Below are 26,990 nucleotides of genomic sequence, written 5' to 3' on the forward strand. Positions count from 1 at the left end.
CAATCAATCAATCAATCAATCAATCAATCAATCAATCAATCAATCAATCAATCAATCACCAAATTTTTGCCACATACATAATGAAGATGATAGCTGTATATCCAGACAGAGGAACTTTCCTAATTAGATAAACTACTTAGGAAAATATTAGTTATGACACTCAATAGACAGGTAATATTACGGTTTACCAGGCTCACATCACAGTTTTTTTTCTGTTTTAAGTAGAGAAAGTGATTTGAAGTTAAGTCACAGTTCAAAGCCAAAATCAACTAAAATGTGTTTTTTGATACAACAAAGTCAAACCTGAAGTCATCAAATCTGTGGTTTAAGTCTGATTCATTCCAAGTCATCAACCCAAAGTCCACATTTCTCCCATTAAGGATGATCAACTATCATCCAGGCTCAAGCCTGTTTAGTTTCTAAACTCACGGAACAGCAGTACTAATCTTCATTGTTCATGACCCGGTATATTGCCACTCACTGGGAGGGTATAACTGAGAGAGAGCTGTAAACTGTCAACTGTTCAAGCTGCCCACAAAGATAAGCCAAATGTCCTCTGAAATGGCACTTTCAGCACTCATTATGTGTGGAAGAGTGCTATATTCTGTAAATTCTGCCTGTTTACATCAATACTGGTTCTGTATTAGATAAATAAGGCTAAGATTAAATTAACTGATTTAACTTCACAAGGCCCCCACCTTAGAACTACAAAAAATGAGTAATATATAATTTAGGTCTGGGTTAATGTCAGGAAATTATCAAATAGATTCCAGCAATTCTTTCCTGAACAGTCTGTGAATCAGAACCACCAGGAAACCTGGGCTATAAATAGAATGGTGAAGCTACAGCTTAGCATTGACCTTTTGATAAAATATTAGTAAGGGTGCGTAAATATCAGCCTGTCTACTATTTTAAACCCCACCCCCACAAAATCTATATTTACACACCAACACCTTTATTTAAAATTTATTGAAGCCGAGGCTGTGTTGTAAAATCATTTGGTTGTGAAAACAATACATATATAAATCAAGACAATAAAAAAATGGTTAAAGCCTTGAATTAAGTTTTGCATTCATACCCGTAATGACTCGGGGGTGAAAATTTGACCGGTAGTTTTAAGTCATTTTATGTTAATATTTAACATCTTCATAGTCAGAAACATTTAGATTTCTTATAATTTCTTCTTTTATTTTTTTTTTCCTTAAAAAATCTTTTGATTAATTTTTTAAACTAATGCAAAAACAAAAAACCAAAAAAACCCCCACAAGAACTGTAAATGATTAATACCTGTAGATCTAATTACGGTTTTTTTTTTTTACCTTATTAAAATTGACAGTATCTATGCTGGAATATTTATTTTTGGTGAAGATGATGCATTTGCATGGTTGTGTGCTGAATCAAAAACTGACACAAAACAAGCAGCACATTGAGTAAACTTTACAGCTGTTAGCTCTTAGTTTGACATATAGTTTATACTAATGAGTCAACATCAGTTTTTGCCAGAATGAAATTTCGTTATGTCTCCTTGTAATTAATCTTTAAAGAAAAGCTGTTAAAAGTAACCCTAATAAAAAGCATAAAATTAAGCTTAGTTCATATAACTGGATTTCCATTTCTTTGAAAGAGTTTATATAATATTCTTTATTGCTCTTAAAACATGAATAAACTTTGTACACAGACAGAAGACCACAGTGACGACAAGATCATTGACAGTGAATAAAGACAAGAATGAATAAGTGCACAAAATAAAAAATAAAAGAACAAGTCATGGTGGCCATCATTATGTGAATGAAACACAGAGTAATCAATTTGGCACAATGCTGGTCATTTCACCCCTTCCCATTTTGTTATTATGTCGTTTGTGTTTAACTTCTTGGGTATGAAAAGGAGCCATCTGCCACTGGATGTTAATTCCCATCCTTGCATAAAAGAATATTCTCCTTTTGGCAGCAAACAAGTCAAGGTGGTTTTCTGTTATCAACACCCAGTCTACTATAAGGAACTGTTATTTGACTATAAATAATATCTACTAATGGAAGCTTCGACTAAAGATCCTAATCTGTTGACTTTAAAAATTCAACTGGGATCTGAACCACGTTAAAAAACAATTGGCTAGTTTATAAATATATGCAAGATCTCATAAATACAATTCTAAGTACAGTACGTTATGAGCATAATTGTAATTATTTATGAAAATACTGATTTACCAATTATATTTTTTTATACATGATACAGTAGTTAAATGTAGGTGCATGTTGGGGGATCGTAATGGAGAAGGGACGAATTGACCTGGAGCACAAAGCAACAAAAACAATGATAAACACAGAAAATGTTTCTTGTAATGCTTAAATGTTCTTCGGCTGATGAGGAAACATTGTCTGATATTATTGTTTATAAAAATAAACATGTCTCATGCTATTTTCTAATATTCCTCAAAATATATGTTTTTTTCTTTTACTATTAGTCTGTATATTACATTGACACTGTAAATGATAACCTCACAAACATCCTATTTACAAAACACTTAGGGGCTGAAATAAATTTTAAATTAATAAGAATTAATTTAAAAGTAGTTGTTATTCTCTCAGATTTGTTACCATATTATTTACATCTGTTTGTAAATCTCTTCACTTCCATCTAGAACACCACTTGCTAATTGTGAACATGATTCCCCTTTTCGGTTTTGTCTTGCATTTTCTATTTAAAATAAAAAAAAATCTCTATATTATCGTTTAATCGTGCTCCAACATACGTGTCCCTGAAGGTTGCAAGTAAGAAGAAAAAATTGTACACTGAGAAAAAAACTAAAACAAAACAACTTTACATAACGGTTATGAAAACGCAGCTTTAGCATTGGAGGAAACACTGTTAAAAGAGAGTGCCTGTTAGCATTGGTATAATCTAAAACATATTTTAGTTTTATTGCCTGATTCACTAGATTCAGGAGTTTTAAATTTAGGGATAGAATATCTTAAAAGTAACATTTGTTACTGATATTAACTCCTTTTCTTTTACCTAAATTAGCATTATACTCATCTTTTCTCACCAGGTTGTTATAAAATCTATGAGAATAATTTTGTGGATTTTTGTTAAAATATTAATTTGTACCCTTTTGCTTTATAAATTTCGACCAACAATTTGGCTTTTATAGCACTTTCTTTTACCAGCCTATCCACTATACATTACAGGCAAACAAGTGGATAAAGCATCTGTGATAAATTCCCCCTTAAAACAAGAAGATCTGAGACAAATAAAGATTTCAGACAGCAAATGGTGTGTTAGTTTTATTAAAATACATAGAAAACTACTTTGTGTGTTTAAATATTTGCTAGATTGCACAATGTGTAACAGCACATAGAAAGCATATCTTAGTGTGCAGTATCTGAAAATATGAATAAAAATTAAAGAGTTATTTGAAACAGGTCAGCATTAGCATTAAGGAAAAGAACTGTTGTAATGTTGACTCAAGTAAAGTTTTCAGCAGCAGGATGAATCAGAAACACATATGTAAACATTTAAGGATACACTTTGACTTCAGAAATCATTTTGAGGTTGTGCAAAATCCTAGTCACAGGCTTACTCACTTGCTAGTGAAGGTATTTGTCTATATGATTAACAATCAGTGAGATGCAAGTGAGTTATAAATTGAAAAGGGTGTAAAGTACACAATTTGTGTTACAGATTATAAGGTGTTAAAGTATTTCAGTAGCTGAGTGATGTCATTGCACTCATTAATGTACAGTGGATAAAACTGTGACTTGGGTCTCTGCTACATTTTCTGCATCTAAATTTTTTGTTCCATACCTGCTGTTTAAAAAATGATAGAATGGGGCCGCGACCAACAGTACAGCCTGTTGAAACACTTTTTGTTCACTGCAACTTTTTCACTTGCATTTTGGATCATATTCATATGCCACACATCGCCGGGACAGCCAACAGAGATCATTTTTGCATTACAACAGGTAACAAATTCTACAAACACACCAAATCCTAACCAACCAAACCATTTGGACTATTCAGTTTATCGAAGTCCCTGCAGTCAAGATCACAGAACTGTATTTGTCCAAAGCATATACCTGTGCTCCTGATGTATCATCAATCTCATAATTATATTCATCCTGTATATTTTAAATATATTTATTATTTAATTTCTTCACAAACTTAATATCATTTGCTATATAGACACAACTAAAATATACATATTACATATATATGTATAAAATATTTCACTAGAATGATATATATATATATATATATATTTATATATAATGTATTGTGAATGTTCATATGAGGTGATTAGCCCTGTATCACCCATTCTGCTGAAGAGTTCTTACTCCATTGTGCATTAGTTTGGTGTATCTCTGTTTTCTTTTTTCAAAACAAGGCTACCTCAGGACCTGTAAACATGGGATGAAATACTTGCATTTTTTACTGAGGATGATTCATTGCAGATTTAGTAAAAAATTGTAAACGCTAAATAAATGATGAATTTGGATAACATAGCTACCCATGTTCCTGCCAGATTTACTTCTACTGGGTAGGCAGAGTTTTAATGGGTCGTGTAAGTGAGCTCATATTACTGGTATTGGAGAAAATCTGTGGGCTCATTGTCTTTGTTGGCAAACTGCTTGAGTGCCCCATGGACTCTTCTGCTGCACGAAGAAGCAAGGTGTAGTTGATTGCAACTTCTTCCACTTTTCTCAACAACTGTAGCCTCTGTGCTTCCGAGCGGACTCCTCGAACCAGTTTGATGAAGGTCTGAGTTAGTTCGCACAACACCTGGAAGCTGTCTGAAACAACAGCAAGCATTCTTGTTGGGCTTTTTTCAACACTTGCCACCCGCCGACATGATGCCCTGAACTCTTTGAACCGCACTGCCAGTTCCTGTTTGTATTCAGCAATCCGTGAGGACTGAAGCCGTGCTTCACCTTCAGCCTGTGGGCTGTTAGCACATTGTCGAAGAATAGCTAGCAACTCATTAGCATCCAGCTGAGCGTTTAGAAAACCATCCGGTAAACTGAAACTTTTCCCCTGTAAAGCCTGTACACGTGCAAGGCTTCCCTCCAGTGTGCCACATGTTCTTAGATCAATATCTTGTGTCTGCGGTTCCTCCTCCTCCTCTTCCTCTTCTTCCCCACTGCAATCCTCTGCATTTAGGACCTGGAGTGTTTTGCTCACAACAGGAAAGGTACGAGAGTCCACCTCCATGCCTGGGAGGACTTGTAGGGGTATGGAGTATGAGAGTTCATCTTTGTCACTACTTTCATCTGCAGCTTCACACTTCCTGTAACAGAAACAAAATGAGCAGCATTTATCTTTGTCATCGCTGTCTTCACTGGGCAATGTGAGCAGAACCTCCCCAGTCCCCTCTTTAGTATCTCGTAGCAGTTCCTCTCCCTGAATAAAAAAGACACCCCTTTTCCCTTTCGCCTCTGCCTGGTGAGACTGAGTGTGAATCGGCTCGACAGGAGTCGGTAGCCTCAGCCCCGTGGCCCTCACTCTTTCCATTTCTTTTTCCAGACTTTTGGCTTTTGGCTTCACTTCAGCATACACAGGTGTGCTCGAACTATTGTCCAGCTCTCCAAAACTGTATCGTCTTTGAAGCTTTTTGTATTGTGGAGCTCCCATGCAATCGGTTTGAGAAGTGCAAGTTGGCAAACAAGAGCTTTGGTTTCCCCTTGGCTCTCTTGACTCAAGACTGGTAGATCGGATTCTTGTTGTCTTTATCTCTAGATTTTGAGGTCTCCTTGTGGCACCTTCAGCATGAGGAGCTTTTGAAACTGTTGGAGGGGTCTTTGAGATAGTTCTCTCTCTGCCTCGATTCTGTGTCTCTGTAGTGGTTCCCACTGGTGTGTCAGGTAGTCGCATACCCCTGCACATTCTTTTACAGTCACAACTGCGCCGCTGCTCTCTGGAGATTCCCGGTGCTTTAAGGACAGGACTGGTACGGAGTTGGCAGGCACAAGGAGTACCTGATGGAACAGGAGAAGACCCTTGGGGTATAAATTCACCTTGTGATGACTTGGGTTTCAGCAGTTCCTCTAAAAACTCTAACTCATACTGGCGGACTTTTTGTAGCTGTGCCCTTCTCTCATCTGTCTCTCTTCTCATTCTTGCAGGAAATGTTGCTGAAAGTAGGTTTCTAAAGCTCAAGAAAGGAGCATTGCGCTGTGACTTCTTACCAGTACCCTGCTTCTTTGAGTCGTTTGCTGGAAGAGTGGATACTTTTTCCACATTGAGACTTGGAGTTGTTAGATCATCTAAAATAGGTAAGGATTTTATGGTGCATTTCTGATTCTGCGACTCTGTGCTGGTTTTTCCCAGGGCTTCCTCAGTCTTGTTTTCAGATGTTTCCTTCCTCTCTACCTTTCCAGCCAAATGAGGGGATAACTTGCTTTGCACTTGAGGACTTGGTTTTGCCAAATTAGGATCTGCTCCTACTCTTGCAGCATTTTCTTTATTATTAGCCAACTGGAGGCCCTTAGCTCGAAGACGCTCATCATCTGTCGGAGAGGATGACTGAAACACAACTATCTTTTGAACCTGTGGGTCTTTTAGTCTTAGTTGAGGTGCAGGCTCCTGTTTTACTGGACATGTGCAGAAAAGGTCATCCACCGGCAGAAGTTCTGTAGAGCTTGAAGGCTTCATGGTCTCACTGGAGGCAGTCTTGGTTTCTTGGCACATATTAGTTGGGGTGGTTTTGATAGAGACACTTGTGTCCACAGGCAAAATTTTAGGTAAGGCTTTGTTTATTGTATTTACAGTAAGAGGTGCTGCTGTCTTAATCTTCACACCATCTGAAAGATTTTGAGTTGGAGTTACTTCTGAAGAGTTGGATAATTTCTGATCTGTACAGACTTGAACTGTCAGTGACATGTCAGCTTTTTTAGGTTCTTCTGTTGGCTTAGAATCAGAGTCAGTGGGGTTTGCTTTGGCAGACTCAGAGATTGATTTTAACTCTGCTCTCTGTTCAGTTTGAGATCTGTCTTGATTGGCACCTTGTTCTGTCACCACCCTAAGTATTGCTGAATCTTGGGCAGGGCTTACTTTAAAGGGAACAGTCTTGCTAAGGATTACTTGCTTTGGTGGGCAACCAGCACGGATCTGACCCACAGTGAAGGCTCCAGTCCCTATAGCTTTTGCTGTGCAACCAGGAATAGCCATGGGAAAGTCACGACGGCAGAGAATACGCTCCTTGTTGATATGGTGAGCTAGGAGATATGCCTGGTTCTGGTTTTGCTTCATTGCTGACACCATCTCCGAGACATCTGTCAACTCAGAGGAGTTGGTCTCATGACCTGAATCCAATGATGACTCAGGTGTTATTGCAGCTAAAACAATCAAACCTGAGGAGGACACCAACAAAGTACACAGTTAGTATAACCAAGGAATACATTTTACAGAAATATATGAATGTGGGTCACAAATGGAACAAATGAATTTGTAGTAGCTTTATCTTTAGCATGTAGTTGAGGCTCAAATTTGTAGGACATTTGCAGACTTACCAATGTACCAGTGGGATAGGTTTACGTCAATTTGGTATTCATCTAATGACTACGAATTGGTTTAACCTACTTTGGTAATATATGAAATGATTATGCCTTTGATCATTTAAAACTCACTCTGTTATAAAAAAACTTTTTTTAGATAAATACATCATAAGACAAGGTTGCAGTTTTTTAAACTTTAAGTTATCTTAATTTTGGACCAAACTTTTAGTATAATGTTGACGACAAATATTAGATGCATGGGGAAAATCAGTAATACAATGTAATTTAAATTTTGATATCTGTCTGATTGGTAAAATTATGTTATAAGTGAAGTGTGAGCAGTAGTATGACTGAGGCTGTTGACCTGCAGTCTGTGTTGGTTGTTGAGGGTGATGTGGGTAGTCCTCGGAGGCTGCCAAAGCCTCAAGCGCCTGCAAGGTGGACACCAGAGCATCATCGAGCTCCTGGGCATGATCTCGAACGGTTCTTGTGGCTACGTTATCAATCAGTGTCACAGGCACATCTTCTTTAGTCTGTGTGACTTTTCCTGTGGCAACCTCAACACTAGCGCTTGATCGTGCCTTCTTTGCTCTCTTTGGATCATCCTCATCAGAACTATTATCCCTGAAGCCAGGTGGTGGTGCAGCAATAGCTGGTGGTGGTGGTTGCAATTTTTCACCACCATTGTCTGCCTCCTCCTCTTCTTCATTTCCAGGAGGTGGGAGAGCCATGAGGTCCACAGCGCCTCCATCTCGAGAGGCACAGGCACTGGAGCAATGACGCCCAGAGCTCCCACTGCTGTTTGCAACCGCTGTGTGACCTTCGGCCCTCAGCCTGGCTTTGCAGGAGTCACAGAAGTACCTTGAGGTTTTCTTTGATTGACCCATTGTTTGGGCTCTCACTCGAAATCCTGTGTTCTCCACAGCCGGGCTCTCTAAAACCCCAGCTATTTCCTCTGTACTCTCCTGTGTGGGATCTGATTTGGTACGGGCTCGACCAGGGGGCTCATGAGAAATAAAGTTCTCGTTGATGTCAAGTTCAGCTTCTTGGTGCACTTGGAGCTCCTGAAATTGCTGCTGCTCTCTAAGGTGGACGTGACACAAGCCTAGATGTTGAGGTTCTGCAGGAACCATAGGTCTTGAACTTCCTGACTCTCTGTGCGAACTTTCCCTCTCCTCCCCTCGCCGCCCTCCACTTTGCAATCCAGCTGCCCCAGCTCGTGGGTGAGGATGGTGGGAACTTCTGTAATCTAAGGATAGAATGGTCAGAGCAGTGGACAGTTTGAGGTATTAAGAACTAGTGGCGATATATAGAAGATCCAGATGGACAAGAAAAGGCAACAGCTTGTAGTCAGATGGGGAATATCTAATTCAGAGATGAATGTTAGGCTGAAATTTGTTTAAGGTTTGAGGGTTAAATTCTGGTGTAATGTCATGATAAGATGGCAAGACTCTTCTTTAATGTAGACTACAGACTGATGCAGCAAAGCAAAGCTGAAGATCTGTTCATGATTCATCACTTAAAGTTTATGATAACATCAAAAAGCGGAGTTTATGTCACTCTGTCTTGGGAAAAGCAAAATGGCATTCCAGTCGAATGAGTAAGAATGAGGATGAGCGAAAGTGACAGCAGAGGGCGCCATGAGATGTGGAAACCAGGTTGCTAAAAATGACGTCATTCAGTGATGAAGCAGTGTCAGTGTTCATGTAGACTTCCACAAAAGGCTGATAATTCCAGACAGTATCTAATAAAAAGCTAGAGTAAAGTCATTTTCACTAATTCATAATTTACACTTCAATTATCAAGTCACTTTTATTGATCTACATTTACATATTTGATTAGTCTTTGTTCAACAAATTTACTGTATATGTGTATCTGATAAATATTACTTGCATAAAACAAATAATTATATTTACCTGGTTTGGTCAGCTGAGCTTGACCAAAGTTTCGAACATAGATGGTTCGTTTAGGGTCTACAAATAGCTTATAGTAGCCAGAGATGAGGCACGCAAAGTTACTGGCATCAGGCCATTCCATGAGTAAAACCAGAGGCTGTAAGTTAATGCAAGAGAGGTAAATGAAGAGGGATTACATTAAAAGAATCTGGACAAAAAAGTTACAAAAAACAGTGCTATGATGCTCAAATTGTATACGCATTTTAGTGGCACTGAGGAGAAATATGGGTATCAATCATATGGAAAAGCCATCAATAGGTCATTACCATCAAAAACACTTGTTTAAGAACATTGTGATTCAAATCAAACATTTATAAAATACAGAAACCTATAATTAATTTAACCTATAATCTAAAACCAGTGAGACTTGCTGAGTGATATTCCTAGAAATCCAAACTAGGCATTCAGTTATCAAGGTAACAACAATGTGTTTCTCCACGTTTTACTTTCAAACCTGTAGATCAAGTGAGTAAAAAAGATTTGATGCAAAAACAAATAGTCAAATCAGAGATGTAGATGTTCAGTGGCTAATTTTGATTTTTGTGTTGGGATTCTGGATCTTACTTCTTATTGTTAATATTTCCAAATTTAAGCATTTAAGTAAATATTGTCATGTAATATTCCTTATGTACTGACACAGAATATATTTTTTAATGAAAAAATATGCTTTAGATACACAGCTCTAAAGTAATAGTTAACTTAATTGGGAAAAACATTTAAATTAAATGTATTTAATTGTAGCATAAACCCTTAAAGGCAGAATTACCTTGGCCTCATGGATTGATATTTCAACACGGGCCACTCCTTGACTCTCTCTATAAAGCTGCACCTTGGAAATCCTGCTAAATTCAACCAGAACCGTTGTGAGGTTGTTTTTCAGGTCAATTACATGACTGATGCCATGTCGAGGCCCCACCAGTAATGTTGTAGCAGACTGTTTTTCATCCTGTAACAGAGTGCAAAAGGTTTTATATCAGGTTTCTACACATGATATGCTTTAAATTATTCCTTGGAATTGTACGTATTATAAAATGCCTTGTACACTGGAAAAAATCTAAATCTAGATAAGAATTTTTTTCTTAAAATAGGTGCATTTGTTCTTGGATTGAGGAGGTAAAAGAGTCATTTTGCCAATGAAACAGGACAATTTACACTTAAAATTAGAAAAGACAATTGCTGTGTCCTATTTTAAGTGTATATTATCTAATTATCTTATTTTAAGAGTAGAAATACTCATTCCATTGGCAAACTAGCTCATTTACCTACTCAAATTAAGGGTAAATACACTTAATTTAAGAAAGTTCTTACTTATTTCTAAAATGTTTTCCCAGTGTAGGTGTAAATGTGACAAATTGGCCAAAAGGCTTGTAGTAAATAAACAAAAACAAAATTGAACTTGGTAAGTGATTCATTATTATTCTTAAGTACAAATATTTCAAAATGCATTACCAGTCCCACAGTGTGAAACAGTATTCCACCAAATGGTGGAAGGTCGTTGAGTATTCGCATGTACTGTAGCTTTCCTTGGAGTGGAGGAACCTGTTAGCATAGTGATAATTAGAAAAAGCTCAGCTGTCAAAGTGAAATCCAGCTGCTCTACTTTCTATATACTCATGGGGGCAATGTTGAGCCACAAGTATGGTAAGCAAAATTGTATGCACTGTGCAAATGCACAAGGGTAAAGAGCAATCACGCTCAGGCAAACAACAGCAACAACAACAAAAAGTGCATTTCAACATAATCAGTAATGTATGTAGAAATTATGCTAATTGCAATCAAGTATGTGTCACCTTGGATTTTTTTTTCAGTTTAAAAATCAAAGAATTGTTCCAATCTATTTTTTTTTTTTAAACAGTCACCTTATTCCCCGATGGAGGTGGATGTTGGTATGTCTTCAGCAGCTGAGACAGAGATTTACACACATTCTTTTCCTTCACTGTGGGAAGTAGAGTGAGTGGGAGAAAAGGTTCTAGCCCCCACTCTTTTCTGTGACCAAGAGAAGAGAGACGAAAGTGGTAGAATGAAATATGCAAAGGAGAAAATATTGTAAAGAATAGGTGGCACAAAAAGAAAGAAATAAAAAACACACAAAAACCTCCGCTCTTCCATCCCATGGGAAAGCACCATGAGAGTAAGTTACATCCTTCTTAACCCCTGGCTTCTTATTGTAAGTTTAAGTCTATTACAAGCGTGGCAAATCTGATATGCTACTGTGCTTATGATAGCAGTAACTAATTACTTACTAAGTTGAGGTTTGGAAAAATAAATGGTGAAATTTAGTTGGATCTAATTTCACAAAGCAATGGATTTTGTGATGGATAACTACCTAGGGAAAATGGGCCTTGAATAATTAGAAATTTTAATACTTTTTAGAATCAATTATTAATCATTTAGACATTGAATGAGCAGACTTTACAGTGGGGCACATGGAAATGCTACAAAGAGGCATTAACAGAGCTGGTTTGTGGACTTACTCAACATGTTTGAGCGAAATCTTCTGATTAGGCCTTGCAGAGGACACAGTGATGTAGATATGGAGCGCGGCCAGTCGCAACATGACGTCAGATTTCCAGTCCATGCTAAAGCGCTCCTTGATAACATCATTGCGACTCTGTGAGAACATAATAACATGCCTCAAACAACTACTTCGGAAATTAGGACTCCCCTTAAAACTTTAACTGACCCATTGCATGAAACTGAATTTCTCTTTGTAATTGAAGGAACAGAGTAGATTTTTTGGTTCGGGTTAATGAGGAGTCAGTTTGTTACCTGATGTCAAAAAAAAAACCTCATAATTTTTATTTAAGCCTGTTCGCTAACTTAAAAGTGCACATATGTAAATTTAAGTAATTGTCTCACAGCGGATTATGTGAATTCTGCTTTATAAACCTGTGCACAACAACCATGAGTCCATTAAAAGGAAATTTACATATATTCATCAGACACTCTACTAGGTACATTCTCGTAAAGGCTGATCAACTTTTCCAAATTTCAGTTATTTTAAACAAATATTGAAATATTGTTTCGGTATTCCTTTGCATTAACCCCAAGTTTCTAGATGTTTCACACCAGGGTTTACATTATTTTGTGATCTTAAAAAGTTGCTTGTCTAGAGTACATTATTGGAAGACGTTACTGTAACGTTTGTGTGAAAAAGGATTACTTCTACTTGCAAGTATGGATCTGCATGTTAGCTGCAACTCTCTCTACCTTTCTGAGTGCTGGCAAACCCATCTTAAGCATGTTACTGCCACCTAAAGGGTTGGAGGGAGGGCTGCCATTTGAAAATTGCACGTTGTTAAATTGTAATGCAATGCAGTTCATTGTTTATCTCTAATCTTGGTAGTACTTATTGCATCATTTTTTATTTATAAACCCCCTCAATAGACATAGATTTCCCAAAGCACTTGAGATATTCCTCAGAGATTCTCCTAGTATGGGTTTACCCATTGTACCACCCATATCTTAAAGGTGACTTTTGGAATGAAATCTGGGCGCTTTGCAGACCATTGGTCTATAGCGAACTAATTCTAATGTTAAAGAAACCGTTTTGAGGTCATTTGTGCTTTGTGACATGTTGCAGTTTCTTCCTGAAAGCATCCATTAAAAGGTGGTTACATCGGGATCAAAGAAGGGCAGAAATTGTCAGCAATAATATTTAAATAGGTTGTGGAATGCAAACAGAGTACAGTTGGTAGGTGTTCACAAAATTTCCCCCCCCAACACTGTGGCCATAAATGAATTTTTTAATGCAAAATTTTGAGTTAGATATCAGACTCATTTTAAAAAGACAAGTATTTTTAGTTAAAGTATTATCTGAGCATAACCACTTAACAGAAAACATGTGAACAATTCCTTTATTAAATATACTTGAATAATGAAATATGTGCATTTAGTACAATGATTAAAAGAGCTCACAACAAAACATTTATCTTATGATTGCTTTTTATCTCTTTCTTCCATCATGGTGGAAATGAAACAAAGGCATACATAATCCAGTAGCTAACTGAAAAAAAGATCTCAAAGCGTCAGCTCCCTCTTGGCACCAACTGCACATCAAAGAGACAACTGTCCAACACTGCTATAAGACTGAGTGCTATCTGTTTAAATCCCATGATAATCCAGTACTTTACCTGTATATAGAGGTACTCAAATGCAGCAGGGTCCCTTCTTAACAGGTCTGCGGGGTCCTTGGGGAAGAAGCACACACGGAACAGACACTTCATCCCCTGGAAATAGGTTCTGTGCACCACCTGGGGGAACAGGAATCCATCAGTTAGATAACAGCAACATCTTTAGTCACATAATATCGGATGATATTTTCTGAAGTGTAAAGGCTTGATTTCTGAATGCAGCGTTTTTTTTTCTTTGCAAGGACACAGTGAGTTATTTCTGTGCTACTTTTCTGATAAATCATGTACTAAACTGTAAAGGGAAGTAAAGGCATAAATTAATCAGTAAAATGTGTATATGACTGGAGTGATATGTGATGACACAAAGAGGTCCTCATTTTTAAGTGGAAGAAAGCCCATGCATGCTTTTGATTTCTTTTGTTTTTTGTTGTTTGGTTTTTTAGCCAATCATATCAGTTTGACTTGGCCTCTTTACCAAATCAATATGCTTTGATTTAGACCTAGACCATTTTAGTGTCAAAACACTTCTCAGATGGAATATTTGGTAGGCTGCAACAGCGGTGGGCACCGAATTTTTGAAGGGAAAGGGGTGGAAGAAAAAAGGGCATTTATAGAGTGTCCTCATCACTATAGCGGGCACATTAGCATGTGTTTTGGCCCCCAAGAGGGTGCACACAATTTGGCTCCCAAGAGGAAACATTAGAATGCATTTTGGCTCCCAAAAGGGCACTTTAATAAAAGTTTTGGCTCAAAAGAGGGCACGCTAGTACGCGTTTTTCAACAATTGGGCCACACCTCCCCTGTGCACCTCACTTCAATATTTCAGGTTCCATACATTAAACTTTTGGCTGCTAGAATTGGATTATGTTAAACAGTTAAAGATATCTTTACTGTCCTTTATGCCCATACCTGATAGATCTGAATATATATATTTTTTGAATAAATTGGATATTTATCATTATGTTCTAGTCAGTGGTGGCTGGTCAATAGAGAGAGTTAAGGCGCCGCCCCACAGACTCACCCAATGACCTTGATTAAGACATAAAAAAAACAAATTACAATGAAATTATAAAATTAAAATATTTCAAAATGTATATTAATATATTTTTAGATATGTATATTTAATCTTTAATGACGAGTAAAGGTGTTTCTTTCTTCGTCGGATTGTTGACGGATTTCCAACTCTTTGGCCATAGACTCTGGTTAAAAGTTGTACATGCGCAGTAGCACCTCTGCAATGCAAAAGGATAGGGGAGCTTGGGGCGCAACTATGGTCACAGTTGTAGTGAGGTTGATTGACAGATCGAATAGTGGAAGTGCAGTCCCTTAAAGCAAACTTACCAAGAGAAGCTGGAGGTGAAAGCATTTGGACCTGATCGGCTGAACATGAAAATTATTCACCAGTTCAAAGAAAGATGGAGACAGTACACTCTGTCTTTTTCCAGGACCCGGTTTAGCTACAAAGCTTGAATAACTGCATGCAGCGAGGCTAACGCTTTATTGTGCTTTACCTAACCTTTCTACTCTCTCTTTTTCAAACTTCATGATCTGACCCAGCATGGATTAAGACAGGTAAGACTGATTTTAAGTACTTTTTAGAAAAGGCAAAGAAGCATGAACAATCTGGAATTCACATGGAAAATAACATAGTGTACATTTTCCAGGTGTTTGTTTGTTTGTTAATTTGCATAGTTGCTCTTAAATAAACACATTCTCAGAAAACAAATCGTTTTTATATATTAAAAAAATATAAAGCTGACTAATAGCTTCTCCATTAATTATTAAACTCCATTATGATTAAACTGGTACATTATCTTTTTTGGGCTTGCAAGACCATATTGGACCATGCAAAACACAGATTTGCCAAATTTTACAAAGCCTCAGACGGGCAAAATCTATGCGCAAAACCTGTACGTGAAATTATGTTTTTGTTTTTATAAAGTGTTATTATAATGTTGTTCTTTGTTATTTGCATTCATATAAGTATACCGGTGTAACTTAATATACATTTGATTGTTTTTTTGGCATATGTTTATTTTGAATTTATAACCCCCCCTGGAGAAAAGTAGGATAGATTATACATCTACATGATTCTATTTACAAACTATCAATTTAATGTTTAGAATTCTTTTGACTTGTTTTGATATTTCAGAAACTTTTTCCCAGCAGCATCAAGCTCCTAAAACCTCTCATCAGCAAATAAGCTTTAAACTTGTACCAAGTTGTAAAGTTTGGGCTCATTGGATTCAACAGGTACTCATTTAAAGTTCCCATATTAAGCAAAATTCCCTTTAAAAACTTTTTTTTACAGTCATATGTGTCCTGAGGTCTTTTCCCCTCTCTCACTGTCTTGTTCCACCACTTAGTTAATATGTGCTCAAAATGCTGTTTTAAAAGTATGCCCTTTATGATGTCATTTGGGGAAATAACTGTGTGAGCGTTTCAAAGAGGAGTGCTTCACAACAACAAGCCTTCTCCACATGGCGACAGTGACGTCAGATGTAGGAGTTTGCCCTGAAATCAAAGGGTTGACAGTTTAAGCACTGGCTCTGGCTTTCTGTATCGGTGTGTCGTTGAGCAAGACACTTCACCTGCATTGTCTGTGGTGGTCAGGGCCGGGTGGCGCCAGTGTGTGGCCTCACTTCTGTCAGTGCAGGTGTGGCTGCAATGTAGTTTGCCACCATCAGTGTGTGAGTGAATGAGTAAATTACTAAATGTAGTGTAAAGTGATTTTTTCATGTCTCCTGACTTGAAAAAAGCTCTATATAAGTACAGGCAATTTACCATTTACACACCTTAAACTGAAGAGTTGATTGATACCTATTGACGGTTACAAAGCTTTAAAGGTAAGAGCTTGACTTGACTGTGTTGGACTTCTTAGACTTTTTGCAGGACTTCTGCAGCTATCCTTTGTATCCTCGGCTGTTTTGATAAATGGGTTGTTTTTATTACATGGATAATCTTCTCTATGCGTCACAAACAGCCTTTTCCTAACAGGATATCAGCAGTAATTCTGATTGTATGCTCTTGTTGAGTTAATTTTTTTAGTAGTAGTTTGGTTAGTTCATCACAGCAGCTAGAGGCTGTAGCCGCTCAGGCTAACTGGCTCCAAGGTGTACTTGTTTTTTTATTGAAAGGTTTTTTACCATCTAGGGTTTCCTGTCAATCCTTGAAAAAGTCAACATTTCTGTATGTAAAGGAATGCTCCATGCTGTGCATTTAGATGATTAGAGAGAGATTTGTCTGATTTTATTTTTTTAATATCTCAAACTCTGGTTCTGCCTGACTTGACATCTTTTCCCATGTATTTTCTGTGTTCCATTGCTTGTGAACTGCAAACAAGACTTCTTTTTGCTATCATTTTCTCAACAGCTAATGTTTACATATTTAGTTTTTTAGCTTTTTCTTTGTAATCATTTCTTGTGATGTTTTTCTGAATGACCCATTTTTTGTCTTGTCGTTTGCACAGCAAATACAGTTGAGGGCCTCCTGTCGCTTTGGTCAAGTCTCCATTCTGCATAATTCAAGCTTTTTTTTATTTTTTTATTGCACACCTCTTGGGGTCATTCGAGATGGATTCTTACGTGTGTCAGTGGCTGGTTCTCCTGCAGCAGATGCAACTTCTGATTCTGGTCCAGCCCACCTGCCTCCAGCACCAAAGCAAAGTGCTCAATGTAGCGCAAAGAGAGGCGGTCCTGCAGGGAGGAGATCACATCCTGAAAGGAAACAGATGGAAGTAGAATGCATTTTTAGAGATAAATCACATTTACACCACAACAAAAATGAATTGATCCATGGAAACCATTTCCAGCTGAAATCCATCCCGTTCACCACAATATGAGGCGCAGTTTATCAAACTGATATCCTTTCAGGCTGCATTTACTCTTTTATATCTTTATGCTGTTTTTATGCGTTTCTGCCTTGAGCAACATATTTCTTTTATATAATTTCTTTATTCTATAGCGTGAATAGATCTATTTCAAGGAAATTATATCTCTGCGATGGTTTGTCCATGGCAAAAATCTTGTTCTCTTTTGTAGATCATTATCTGTGAAAGATGCAGAGAGTACAGTGTGAAAGAAAAACTCGATGCTTATCATATTTGGGGAGGAATTGCCTCAGGTATCTAAAAAAAAAAAACTCAGTGCTTATCATATCTGGTAGTGGGCTTTGCTCAGAGAAAGAGTTTTTGATGTTCCTTGTGCCAGCTTTATTTAAGCCAAATGAAATGAGAATACTTTTTTAATGATTATGATATGCTGCCATAATTTAAGCGTGAAAGTCAATACAGAGCTTCATTAGGAGCGAAAGAAAACTTTCATTTGAACATGTTTCTTTGAAGAGTCTTTGAACAGTATCGACAAGTCTGGCTTTCTTTAAATCATACTTCAGAAAGACTCACAATCCAGTGAAAGTCTCACAAGAAGGCAGGACAGGGAAATCGGCAGAAAACTGGTTATCCTGTCGTACCACTGATTCAATCTGTGGCACTGCAATATTGATCTTGGCTTTCTTATTATGCTGAAATTCCATTTAATTAGACTGACAGGAGAGAACATCATCCATCTTTCCTTAAAAGTGCCCCTGTGTTTCTCTCTCCCACTCTTTATGAGCACAGGGAGGGATTTGTGAAATCTAATAGAGCACATTTAATAAGTCTAATACATAATGTCAAGCTCATCTTAGAGGCTGAAACAGAAATAAACATTACCCCTGGCTTACAAAATTAATTAACCAATTTAAACTGTTAAATGCAATAGGGGTATTTTATGTTAAGGAAAAAGAGAGGATGAAGAAAGCTGATATTTTACTGCATTTTTTTAAAACAGTTACAGATTATAATTTCATAGCACTAGATATACAGTATAGAAATGTATTTATGACATAAAAAAATTTATTTTATTAAATCAATGACTTAGGTTGTTTTTAAAGAAAATATTTTTTGTCATAAAGCGTAATGGTGGAGATAACTGCAAATTAAATCTTGATATAGCGTCTCTAGAGCATTTATTCCTGCTTTAATTTATATTTTTGAAATCCAAGACCACATAATAAATCTATTATAATTTTCTTAAAGCTAAATACTCAGTCATTACTATTAGCTTGACGTTAATTCTGTCTACCCTTCATGTTAGGCGGAGTAGTCACAGCCAAATGAGAAAGGCCAGTGATGATTCTTGCATTAATAATGTGCTGGGTGAGCCCCTTTCAGATAGCTCATTCCAGAGATCAACTATTCTCATACAGACTCTGACAAAATCCCAATTGGAAAAACCCCAAAAGAGTTTGGTAAAATACTAATAAAAAAAAGCACCCTTAAATCTAGATCCGACTGTAGTAAAATAAGTTTAGACTTAGCAATGCAAAGCATTGTGTGTTCCAGTCTAAGCAGGTTCTGAAAATAAGAAAACTCCTATTAAAATATCATGAAATATTTCATTCTAGTGTTTAGTGTAGAATAATCCTGATTATATTGTTATCCCTGGAAATACTTGATTCTGATAGGTTGCAGGGTGTCCATTAAAAAGTGTTGTAGGACGCCTGCAAAAAATTTTAACTGAAATAGCCTCATTGTTCCATATTATTGTGCTGGCTTTAATGCTAGCTGCTAATGGTAAGACAGTAGAAATATTTTCCCCTTTTTGGTTATTTGTTTTATTACAAACCCCTTTTCTTGACTATAACTGACTGTTTCAAACTAACTCAAGGACACTGAGATTGTTGTTTATATTAAGGTTTCAATGCATTGTTTTTCATTGTATGTTTTTAATTAATCACTGTAGATTTGTTTTTAATTTACATTGAAATACAGTTTCTAGATCAACAAGCTTGGTTTTTATTTTACTTTTGGCATATTTAGACCTAGACAAATGAGGACTGGAACAGATTTGTTGTTAGTTTATTAATGTCATAGACCACTCAAGTCTTCTATTTCCAGCCTACTCTGTCCCAGATGCGTTTTAGATCTGCAATCCAGAGCCACCATCCCGATCTGCAATCCAGATTGACAGCGGTTTTGGACCAATGTGCAAAAAGACCGCTTGGCAGGTTGGTTCTATGTATATGGCCTGGAGCTGGGACAGTTACCTTTGGCTGTCAGGGTTCTTTCAGTATGGAGGCCCCAATATATATATATATAGGACTGTATTTTGTTGCCTTGTTGGGGCCCCCTTTGGTATACCATTATTTGTAAATAGTCATATCAGACACCATCAGAAAGAAAGTCAATGAAAAAATTTACCCTAATCCATTAAGCTGACATTAAGTCTCCACATGATTCTGAAAGACACCATTGTATGTGTAGTAATTCATTGTCAGAGTGATGCTAAAGTGCGGCAGCCTTCATACGTACCCTAACAGTGGTGCGGCTGTCGAACGTGAAAGACTTAATCTGTCCGTTCTCCAAGAACACCTTCAGTACATTTGGTATGAGTAGCAAGGAGTCGTCCTTAAGCATTGTCTAAAAGAGAGATTAGAGGAGAAAAATTGGTTGTTTAGATTAAAGAAGAATGTCGTAAATTAAAAAGGTTATTAGGAATAATGACTTTGCATCAGAAGATGGAAAGCAACAAAAAGAAGAGATACAATGCCTCAAGTGAACAAAGGAGATCCTTTAACTGGCTGCCAGTCAGTATCAACAGGGGCAAGACAGTGCTTTAAGATGGCCACCCAATGCATTTTATTATGATCAAAGAAGGGATTATTCATTTGTTCTGGCCTACCCATTCAATATTTATGCCATGCAGAGAAAATTGGATGGAGGGGATTCATAAATGAGAGACTAAATTCAAGCTTGCTGCCTTTCCTCAGAGCAATCAGAAAGAGAGAAAGTTCTGATAGGCATTTAGGTTTTTCTTTACTTGAAAATGATGAAAAAGAAACCCTCCTAATACTATCAACCTATTTTCTCTCCTTTTCTCTTATGCCCATTGCTAAAAAAGCAACTGAGTTCTAAGAATATATAGTTGTTTGTCATTAGAAGAAAACCAGCCCTCCAAAGGCAATACAACAAAGCAGAGTTTTAATGCGCCATACAGCCAAGATGAAGGATTTAACAAGTCTTTGCAAAGATTTCTTTTTTTTAACATCCTCTTTTGCTTATCCATTGCATTCTTTGATTCAAAAGGTGGGATGTTGGAGAAAACTGTGCAGGTCATGACCATCAGAGAAAGGTTGTATAATCAGGAAGGCATTATAGACCAGTTGCAGGTCAAGTTTTCTTTTTTTTTATTTCAAAACTATTATAAATCAACAAGAACATACCTGCAACTGATGGTGCACATCATGGCTATTCTTAACTTTTCATTTTTTTTTGTAACTTTCTAAACTTCCTTGATCTTTATTTTCAGTCTGAGCTAATGTTTATATATGGTGTTGGATGTGTCTGTAGAGGCTTTGAATTTGAAGAAAAACATGTCTTGAAAGAAATGCATTTTGTTTTTCCCAAACATAAGTTTAGCAGATGCAGATCTCCTAAGAACTTAAAGAGCACTCAACAAGCTGTTCTGTGCTCAGTCTGAAGGAGAGTAAACTGTTTTTTCTCATTAAAGTTACTGGTTGAAAACACTGCAAACAGTTAGAGCACTTCCCTTTGTAAACCACAGCGTTTAGTGAGAAGTAAGAGGGAGTTTGTAGCCATATCCCTTTTTTTTTAAATTTATTTTAAAGAAGTGTTAATACTCTTATTTTCTTGGCTCACATGTTACCCAACAGAACTGTCTGCCTAGAGCAGTTACAGAGTTACATTCAGGTGTAATGAATAGATAAGCACAAGTGGTTCCACAAGAGTCTGTTGTTGCATTATTTAAAGAATCGTGACTTTGTGGGTGTGATGAGCAATACTGCTGTCTTTGTTCTTCCGTCAGTTTCAACCAAAGTAGACCAAAATATGAATCCTTTCATCTGAGATTCTTTGTTAAATTTGTGGTGCTTGACATCTTTGTGAACTTTGCATCATTCCCGCTATTTATAGATCATTTAGCCATATAGAAGGCTTTACCTTTTGCAAATGAGAAACAAGGCGATGACTATAATAAAGTGGCTATTCTTTTTGTTTAAACTTCCTTTCTTTTCAAGAAGTTGAAGAAGGCTGATCTCTCCTCTCAGCTGTTTGAAAACTCCTTAATGCCCATGACTGAAAGCATCCTGTTTCTCATGGTGTTTCACACTGATCATGATTCTAGGGATTTTTTTGCCTCATTCCTGTGCTGTAGTTCGCTTGACATTTCACATGGTCAAATGGGCACAACACTTGTTTCACTGTGTCATCTTATAGAAGGAGATTCTTTCTGAATTCCACAGAGCAAGTCGCTGTGCTTTATCCATGAAGGAAAGCTGTTGTTGATGTCCCTGGGTCCACCAGATCCTTCAGAGATGCTCCCTGTTCATAAGGTCCAGGAACTACAGCTAGATTCTGCCATATTTAATTCTGACCAGGACCTTAAAGTGTTATTCAGGGGAAGAACGCCCAGACAACAGAAGAAATCATTCTGGAGCTTAGGCTGGAGCAGCTGGAGATCAGGGCAGAGAGAGAGACCTGGGTAGAGGTGGCTGACCGTGCTCCACTCTGGAGCAAAGGGAAGACAGCAGGAGAAGACAGAGAAGTGATATGGAATATGCAGCAATATGGAACCAGTTCTAGAGCTAAAGGAGAAGGGAAGAATAATGAATGATTAAACAGTCCTTCCAGGGATGAATTAAACCAGCTTTTTTAAACAGCCACCCTAAAAACTCTTAAGAGCATTTCTTTCTTAGATGTCAACAACATTTTTTTTCTAACTTCCATTTCCTACTTTTGAACTTTCACTTCTCAATTCTAACTCAGTGGCTCCGCCCTCGTGGCTGTGCAACTTTGTTTTGACTGACAGCTCAGTGGCCGAGTGAGGATATGAGATCATACCATTTTGAAAAAAAGGACAAATGCAGCAGTCAGTTGGAAGTAGGTTCCTTTTTTGTTTTTTTTAATGAATCAGTTTAATGAATTTTGGTCCAATGATTAGTGGATTATTATTTTTTTCAATAAAAATAAAACTTAAAAAAGTAAGAGTGGCTCTTTCATAACATACATAAAATTAGGCACGTGTAATGCTTCTTGTAAAAGCGCTAAATAAAAAATTATATATTAACATACAAATCATTCATATTTGCCAACATGAGCTAAAATAAGATATCAGAGATAATAATAAACAGAGAGCTGTTTGGGTGCCAAAAGAGCCGGCTGTTCTTTGGGAGCTGAGCCAAAAGATAGTAAAGCCAGAGTGAATAAGAACAAAAAAAGCTATATTCAACCTAATCATGACATTTGCCTGTAGATAATACATAGTCACTCTGGTTCCATCATTTGAGGTCAATGTGAATGCACCATTAGTGTGAAATAGGGGCAACAACGGACACAGGATAGGGAAGACCCAGGTAATAAGGGTCAGTTTATTCCGTATAAAATCTAAAAGAAGACCAGACACATTGACACAGATAGGATCCACCTGGGCTATGCCCTGTTTGTACCTGTAACCTGCGAAACATGGTAAAGAGCTGTGAAAGGTCCATCCCCTGGCAAGACTAACACTCACCCTCCAGCCACATTCTCTCTCCTTCACACACACCCATCAATCTCACTTCAGAGATACACATGTGGTCACATATAAACAAGCCTCCAGCCCATTTCAGAGACTAGACTCTATGTACAACCTCACTCTGATGCACTATTACATTTTCTATATACACATTTTTCTTCTAGGGGGTTCTATATTTTACACTAATGTTCTGATTTTGTCTGTTGGTGACTGCTTTCTAAGCCAGGAGTCTCCACAAAATGTTGTTACAGTTTTATGATGACAATAATGATTCTTGATTTTTTTTAAGCCCATTTTTCTAAACATTAGGTCTCGTCATGATGTTGAGGGCAGTGGAGTTGAACTGCTGTGCGCCTTTGTTTTTTTGTTAATAGTGTAAGGGTTTTGGAATGAAGAGAGTGGAATTCACAGTATGCCACTACATCAGCACCTGGTACATTATTCTGATCTTACATTACATACATATTTTTTATTCTGTATTAAAGTATAAAAGAACTCAACAGGAATGAAAGTTCAATCTAGAGTTACTCTACATAGCAACTGCATAGCTAAGCATTAGATAATTAATGTTACATTGGGATCATTGCTGCAACAACTGAGTAGCATTTGAGGATAAACGATAATGGTCTATAGACTCAATGCCCACTTTATTAGATACACCTAACATTGTCATTCTGAATTGCCTTAATCCTTTGTAGCATAGATTCAAGGATGCACTGGAAGCATTCCTCATAGAATTTGGTCCATATTGACAAGAGAGTTTCACGCAGAATCAGTTTAAGGCGAATCCAAAAGACGCTCTATTGGACTAAGATCTGGTGACCATGGAGGCTATTTGAGTACAGTGAACGCATTGTCATGCTCAAGAGGCAAGTCTGAGATTATCATGCTTTATGACATAGAACGTTATCCTGCTGGAAGTGGCATTTAGCAGATGGGTACACTGTGCTTATGGAGGGATGGATAAAGTCAGTAACAGTACTCAGGTAGGCCATGAGATTGCTCAATTGCTTAATTGGTACTAAGGGGCCAAAATGTACTGGGAAAATATCCCCAGAAAATATACAGTACAATCCATGATATAATTCTGTTGAGACCAAATTCTGACCCTACCATCCGAATGTCACAGCGAAAACACTTTCCCAATCTTCTATTGTCCAATTTTGATGACCCTGTGTTGATTGTAGCCTCAGTTTCCTGTTCTTAGATGATGGTCAAACACATCAAACGTCATGGTTTGATGTGTTTTGCATACAGAGATGCTCTTTTGCACACCTTGGTTATTTGAGTCACTGCTGCCTTTCTATCAGCTCAAACCAGTCTGGCTATTCCCTCTGACCTCTGGCATCAACAAGGCATTGGTGTCCACATAACTGCTGCTCAATGGATAATTTCTCTTTTTTGGACCACTCTGTGTAAACCTTTGAGATGGTTGTGCATGAAAATCCCATAAGTTCAGCAGTTACTTAAATACACAGACCAGCCCATCTGGCACCAACAACCATACCATGTTCCAAGTCACTTAAATCTTCTTTCTTCCCAATTCTGATGCTTGGTTTGAGCTGCAGCAGATCATCTTGACCATGTCTACATGCCTAAATGCATTGAGTTGCTGCCTTGTGAATGGCTGATAGGGATTTGCTTTAACAAGCAGTTGGACACCTGTATTTAATAAAGTGCTGACTGTATATAAGCTAGGTGTCAGGTGTGTCCATATGCAACTTTCTATAAGGTTTTGACATCTCTAAAAGGGTATTTTCATCTCTGGTTTAGCTGAAGATCAAATGTGTGCTGAACCTTTAACGGAGGGTAGCAACCAAGACAAATGTACAGTAGTTTAATAGGGGTATTCAGGCAATAGGGCAAATATAAGAGGTAATAAAAAAAAAGAAACAGCTTTTTTTTGTAAAGATTTCGTAAAGAATCTTAGACGTAGGTAAATCATACTTTTTTTTTAACTTTACTTTAAAAAACATAGGTTAAACCCAGCATTAGCTCTCAGCCATCAGAACTTGGCAGCAATGAGGCATAGGGAAAGAAAAAGGAGCACAAACAAATAGGACAAAATTGTCTTTTTTCTCAAGTACAATATTCCAGTGCAGTTTTAAAGCTAACAACCCCTTGAACAGAAGCTGTTCTACCACAGGGATGAAACATAAAAACGTGAGCTCACAGTGTGATATATACCTTCCAGTGCTGCAAGGACTGTAAAGAACCTACAAAAAGCAAGGAAAATGGGGAAGGAAGCAGCTATCTACACTTCAAATGGAAAGCTAATAATGTTCCTTCTTTCTAACACCTAAAGTGCAGTTTTGATCTCCTTCCCAGGTGTTTTCACAACCATTCACACTATGAAACGTGACAAATAACACATATTGGTCTCCTTAGATGACTGCCAGGATTTCTTCAAGTTTCAATGAGGTAAGAGTCATTGGGAATTTAACTTCAAATTGAAGAATTTATACAAGATAAGCAGGTAAGTTAACAAAATAACTTGCTTATTTAGTTTGTTTTACATGTTCCAAAATTAGTAATGCTTAATAAAATATTGCTTCATAGCTTTGGTGTTTGATTTTAGATCTTTTCAACATATACTTAATTTCAGTGCCATAAAACAGTATAAATCAAGTTTAATGACGGGTATTATTGATTGATTTTAGTCAACTTCTAAACAAATATATAGAGAGATTTTGAAAGAGGACATTTTTGAAAAGTTCTTAATGCGGCTGAACTTCCAGCTTTACATTCCTTTCTAAAGAGATGTTAAGTGACATTTGTTTAAGTTCTGTAGTCTTGTCAAAGCATCACAATGTTTGAACTCCTCACCCACAACTACAGCTGACTAATAATTGCCAATTTAAAGCCAAAAAGATAACCTTTAAGGACTTAACTATAGTTAACCTAAACCTCTGTATGGAAAAAAACTGACTTAAATGAAACTGTTAAAAGCATACAGTTAACTTGATTACCCATGCCACGGCCTTGCAGAGACCCTGGGCAACTACCCAAAAAAGTCACAGGAAGGCTGTGTAGGTCAGCAAACAACCTGTCCTTTCAAACATTATTAGTGTAATCCTTTCATCTAAAATGAATAAGTCACAAACTCCTACTCCATGATCCGGATGAACAGTTTTAGATGACTGGTAAAAAGTACAGTGACTTTCTACTTCTATTTAAGCACTTTAAGCTTTGTCCCATTCTTCATTACAGGACTGTTTTCATACCGTCATGGAAAGATTCACAAGTTGCTCTTGAGAAAAGCAAAGTCTGTCAAAAAGCTATTTATTTAGTGTCAAATAGGTTGACCAAACTTCCCTGTCTCCACCTCATGCACTCAGCTAAAGTAGCAGTAGGGAGGCAAGATGGATTTTGTTCTTTTGTGCAGCTGAAATAATAAAAGGTTTGGAGGAAGTGGAGGAAAAGGTAACAGCGTTTATTTTAATCTTAGAACTTACTGAGTCCGGGTCGCTGATCGACACTTGCTCTGAAAAGCGCACTTTAGGAGGATTGGTTCGCAGGCGGGCCTTTGTGGCTGCACTTATGAAGGCAGACTTTGGTGACTGAGGACAAAAGGAGAAAGATGGTTATTCTGTAAAGCCTTACTGAACAATATACAAAGTTGTAAAAGAGTCATAACTTGTACCAAATTGATTTGCATTTAAAACCTGCCAAAAAACTGGGTGCAAACTTTATCAGCAAATACATGTTTGTTTTTGAATGTTTGGTTAAACCTTGGAATTTTATGCAAACCTATCATATCTCTAGCTTCCAATTATCAAATATTTCATATGTATGTTTTTATTTCATCTCCATACAATAAACCACATAAAATCTTCAAGT

General features: G+C 37.2%; 1 protein-coding gene across 3 annotated transcripts in view; it reads right to left on the bottom strand.

Moving 5' to 3' along the window:
• Positions 1–1,633: 1,633 nt before the first annotated feature.
• Positions 1,634–26,990, bottom strand: part of frmpd3 (FERM and PDZ domain containing 3) — a 31,061-nt gene continuing 5,704 nt past the window's right edge. For 2 of the 3 annotated variants that reach the window (XM_015381533.1, XM_015381534.1), the window contains 11 exons: positions 26,606–26,710; positions 19,931–20,038; positions 17,163–17,294; positions 13,579–13,698; positions 11,920–12,056; positions 11,305–11,431; positions 10,895–10,984; positions 10,212–10,391; positions 9,407–9,542; positions 7,855–8,739; positions 1,635–7,346 (listed from right to left, as the gene is read on the bottom strand). In XM_015381533.1, coding sequence (XP_015237019.1) covers positions 4,531–7,346; positions 7,855–8,739; positions 9,407–9,542; positions 10,212–10,391; positions 10,895–10,984; positions 11,305–11,431; positions 11,920–12,056; positions 13,579–13,698; positions 17,163–17,294; positions 19,931–20,038; positions 26,606–26,710 — 4,836 coding nt within the window. In that variant the 3' untranslated portion in view covers positions 1,635–4,530. Of the gene's footprint in view, positions 7,347–7,854; positions 8,740–9,406; positions 9,543–10,211; positions 10,392–10,894; positions 10,985–11,304; positions 11,432–11,919; positions 12,057–13,578; positions 13,699–17,162; positions 17,295–19,930; positions 20,039–26,605; positions 26,711–26,990 lie in introns of all 3 variants that reach the window. The other variant, XM_015381535.1, reaches the window with a different exon arrangement.

Source organism: Cyprinodon variegatus, unplaced genomic scaffold (assembly GCF_000732505.1).
Source record: "Cyprinodon variegatus isolate N-32 unplaced genomic scaffold, C_variegatus-1.0 Scaffold236, whole genome shotgun sequence".
Taxonomy (NCBI): Eukaryota; Metazoa; Chordata; class Actinopteri; order Cyprinodontiformes; family Cyprinodontidae; genus Cyprinodon; species Cyprinodon variegatus.